General features: G+C 44.6%; 1 protein-coding gene across 1 annotated transcript; it reads right to left on the minus strand.

The window, feature by feature from the left end:
- Positions 1-854: 854 nt before the first annotated feature.
- On the minus strand, positions 855-4,026 carry LOC147420533 (ubiquitin-like-conjugating enzyme ATG10). Its single transcript, XM_086504883.1, has 5 exons — positions 2,349-4,026; positions 2,138-2,197; positions 1,917-2,016; positions 1,713-1,804; positions 855-1,103 (listed from the first exon to the last, which is right to left on the minus strand). Exons 1-5 carry the CDS (start codon positions 2,433-2,435, stop codon positions 861-863), a joined length of 582 nt encoding a protein of 193 aa, XP_086361009.1. The 5' UTR covers positions 2,436-4,026; the 3' UTR covers positions 855-860.
- Positions 4,027-4,229: the final 203 nt, after the last annotated feature.

A 4,229-nucleotide genomic window follows, 5' to 3' on the forward strand; every position in this document is an offset into this window, starting at 1 on the left:
GCTGTAGTCTTCAGCAGCTTGCAGTATGATGGCCTAGTTGGGACTTGGGTGATTTTTCAAGTATGTGCAAATGAACCATACACTGTACAGGTCCAAGAGGGTCTACTGGGAGCATAGTCACAAAGGACGCGTCATGAGGAGTGGGGACACGGGACCGGGCTCAAATGGATTATGTAAAAAAGAGGGCAGGACGGTAAGTGGGGACGGGAAGCCCAAAAATGGGCATCCCCTGTGACTATTGACTGGGGAGACACGTTTAAGGCATGAGAAGACTCCCCATTCAAGTTGATCCTACAGCACGCTTCCACACACTTCTGAGCATTCAACCCACGGGGCTTGCCTCTCGAGCCTGGATAGGCAACAACAATGCCTGAATCTCAAAGCCCCCCCTCCTCAACAACAGTCAAATATACCCTCCACAAAAAACGAAAGACAAAGCAGGTATCCTAGATGAACACACCACGAGCATAAAACACGACCCCCTCCCTCCAATGAGAAGAACCTGACTATGAGCCTGATTTCACAGCTACATGTACAATACCAATGACCCTAAAACAAAGTATGGAGATGAGTTGTGTTCGCCCATGTCTCAAGCATTACATCATTGTAACCCATCACTCTCAAAGCCTTTCTAAACAGACAATGACATAGTGGTCCTCAGACACTAGACAACTTAACTACATCGGTCGCTACCTATACGTCCCTTAAAGCGCAGGTGTTGATTCAAAGGCGACAAGATTATGTGCTGGCCCATGGTATCCATGTGCCTTAAACAAGAATGAAGTGATCAGGGCTGTGTAGGCATACCACCTCTAGTGATTCAGCTCTGGAGTCTTTTACAGACACTGAAGCACTACTATTTAACAATTCATATTTCTCATTGCCTCAAAACATTGAGAGAATCCTTTCGGCAGCTTCAAAGCTACAGCTTGGCTGACAAAAGATAGCCATGCCAGGGTGTGGAAACGTGCGACTGTGGGCAGAGATACATTATTGCCAACTTGATGGCAGTCTACAGAGCTTGTGGAAAAAACCATCCTCATAAGTTCGCTGGTGCCACACGGGTGTAATGCCAACCAAGGCATATGCAAGTACGGGTGCTCCTGAAACATAAAACGTGGGTTAAGTTCTAGCATTATAAAGCAAGTTGCAAAATAAGCATTATGTATGCATCTCACAGGATCAAACCACCTACCTTCAATGACGATCTGTGAGATGACATTATAGTAACAGGTAAAAAGTTAAATACATTCTAAAGAATAGAAAGACGTGTAAAATCATTTTTCACCATTCCCTCTCTTTCCCTCTTTCAGAGAGCCCAATATTAGAAACGGAAAGCACCAATGTCTGACACAGTGATGGGAGTAGACTATGATTGTCCTAATTGTAAAGTGATTGACGATGTTGAGGAACAGAAATGACAAATCCAGCCATGGCTCTCTATATTGCTAAAAAGCCAGCAATATCATCTATCACCATTATCGAGCCAACCTCTATAGCCTTACATGTGCAACACCTTTTTGCCCAGAAGTTTCAGGTGTTGTCAACCAGCAAACGCTTTAAACGTAATCTCTCCTCCAATGGTAATAACAACTGACGACCAATCGTAATACAAGCTTAAAGATAGTACAAATATTGTACAATAACTCTATCAGTGATGCAAGTGATCTAAGCTACCATAATCGTTACACTTAAGAAAAAAGTTATCATACCTCATACGTCAAGAATGTCCACTTTGCATCGTCATTGCTTAAACCAGCTGGTAATATTTGTAGAATATCTTGCCAATCAATTGGCTTACCATCTGTAAAGAAAACCCACAGTATGACATAGCTAATTCGGCCGCCGACATTAAAATGCCAACACAACTGTACCACATCTTTAAACACAAAAGACACGCTACGGCTTCACATTACCTGAATACCTTCCCTTCAAAAGTAGCTTTGGTACTCTATAGATGTCATTGTAAATTATGTGGTACGTTAAAAAATGAGCTTCATTATTCTCATGAAAAACCTAAAGAAGGTTTTTTAAAAAGTATCAGCACACTGCATTTGAGAAGAAAAATGGTACTCATCTGTGAGCTATCAAAAGCAACTTCTCAACAAAACCAAATTTGTGGGGAAAGACCACTTACTGTGGCACAGTCTACACCATGAAGCACATCGCTATCAACGACATCATTGTAAGCAGAAGACTAGTCAGAAGATTAGGACACAGGTAAAAACTTTAGACTAGTCATAAAACACAACAATTAACTAATATTAACATAAAGTAAGGAATCTTAAGTCCATGAAACCACATTGGTCATTCAATCATACAACTTCATGCCAGTGAAGAAGTGCAACCTGAGTTCCTGCTGGTTCCTCACCAGGTGTCTCAGTGGGCCAATCCTCTAGTACTAAGTAGCCCTCTCCCTGCAAAAGCATCAGCATCAAAAGAAAATAAGTCCAGGTAATTTAGCTTCTATAGCAAGAAGGGTTGGCCCAATCACTCTAATGAGCATTTGACGCTGCTTGGATCCATGAAAGCATAGCCAACAATATCGTTCCATGATTTCAGAATTTTAAAAGGTTTGAAGTTCTCAAGTTTAGAAGCCAAAAGTTTAGGCTCCCAACCAAGAAATACTGAGGTTTTGGGTTTATCTGTCTTGTATTAACTAGAAAATATAAACGTCAGGCGTCATGTGAGTCCTGACTCAAGAAGAGCTGATATAAATCCTTCTCCAGTTTGGCTAAAAATGCCCTTTTCTTGCGGCATACTATACGCCGAAGAGCAATACAAGACTGCTTATATGTGATGATCCCAAGTGTAAGCTCTTTCTGGACCTGGGTTCTCGTCTCTCTGCATTCCTCGTCGTACCAACTGTTTTGAGGCATGTTCCCAGATCCTCTCTTCTGGTCAGGCTGATCCTCTCTTCTGGTCAGGCTGAGTATGTGGGTATGCCTCTTGTGTTGCTCCATGTAGTATCTCTGTTAGCTGAGAAGTAATCTCCTCTACAGTATATACTGGCTCGGCTGACCACATCCTATTATAGATCTTTTCCACATAGACTGAATCGGTCTCTGGCGTGAAAGTATATCTTGTGTGTGTCTTCTTCCTTTGTACTTGAGAGGCATTGTATTGGAAGGAGATTGATAAGGTCAAGAGAGCATGATCCACTGCAATCCCAACCGGTCTGGGTCCCACCTTAAAGTCCTCGATACTAGAAATAAAGCTTGGTGAAGTCATGACATAATCCACTGTACTGGCCCCATGCCTGTGCAGGAAGCATGTGAACCCCCCAGATAAAGGGAAATTCTCTAGACCATTAAGTATGGCCAAACCATGTGTGGTTTCCATTTCCATGAGATGTCTCCCATATGCAGTGTGTTCTTTATCCTGTGAGTTTCTAGTAAGCCCCTCCTGTGACAAATCCATGCTGATAACAATCTGTTCATACAAGTGACCAAGGGAGGTCCAGCATAGAATTGACATGCCCAATGGATAGACCTGAGGACACACAACTGGGACTGCTATTGACACTGCCAACTGCTCCTATACACAACACCACTGACTCGGCCACACCATGGGATGGACTCCCCCACTCAGATCCTCCTCCTAGCGAAGGAAGGACCTACAGAAAAGCCCGTCGAATGGGCTGCCCTGAGGAAGAATGTGGAAGGGGAAAGCTACTATCCATCACCAAGCGGAGGATCACCATATGCTGCCCGCCACTGCTCCTATGGCGATGCAAAGCCTGCCTTCCCAACACGCTGGGAATGCTTGCCAACAAAACGCTGGGGAGATGTCCCCTCTTGCTGCAAACGCTGGCTGTGGGCAGCAAGCAAAAAACCAAGGAAAGGAGCTGCTGGAAAACGCTGATCCACCCCTCCTGCTGGTGGCCAAAAACACCACGGGCACCCTGTAGGGCTGTGTATTGTGCTCTACGTACTCCCCCAGAGGCCTTATATAGGCCTCTGCTGGCTGCTACCGACCCACATCTGGGACCCCACGACCAAGCCAATAAGATTATAAATCCATAATGGAAAGGGGAGAAGTGGCCTAGAGGGTCCTGGGAAGGCAAAGAAGCATGCCAAGGGGGGAACAAGAGCCTACATGGCTGTGGAACTGAACCAAAACCCAAGCTAAACATGGCTAGACACGACCCGACATGAGAGACCTACCTCACATTGGCCGGGCACATCCACAAAACAGCCCTCACTCCCTAGTCTGCTCCTGAGAAATAT

The sequence above is a fragment of the Adiantum capillus-veneris genome, chromosome 28 (assembly GCF_014529385.1).
Source record: "Adiantum capillus-veneris isolate H3 chromosome 28, ASM1452938v2, whole genome shotgun sequence".
Taxonomy (NCBI): domain Eukaryota; kingdom Viridiplantae; phylum Streptophyta; class Polypodiopsida; order Polypodiales; family Pteridaceae; genus Adiantum; species Adiantum capillus-veneris.

Coding starts and splice junctions, on each gene's coding strand:
- LOC147420533 (XM_086504883.1), bottom strand. CDS start 2,435: ATGCTGATGCTTTTGCAGGGAGAGGGCTACTTAGTACTAGAGGATTGG. Junction 2,198..2,348: donor AGGAACCAGCAGGAACTCAG/GTTGCACTTCTT, acceptor TCTTCTGACTAG/TCTTCTGCTTACAATGATGT. Junction 1,104..1,712: donor GGACATTCTTGACGTATGAG/GTATGATAACTT, acceptor TTTATGTTTCAG/GAGCACCCGTACTTGCATAT.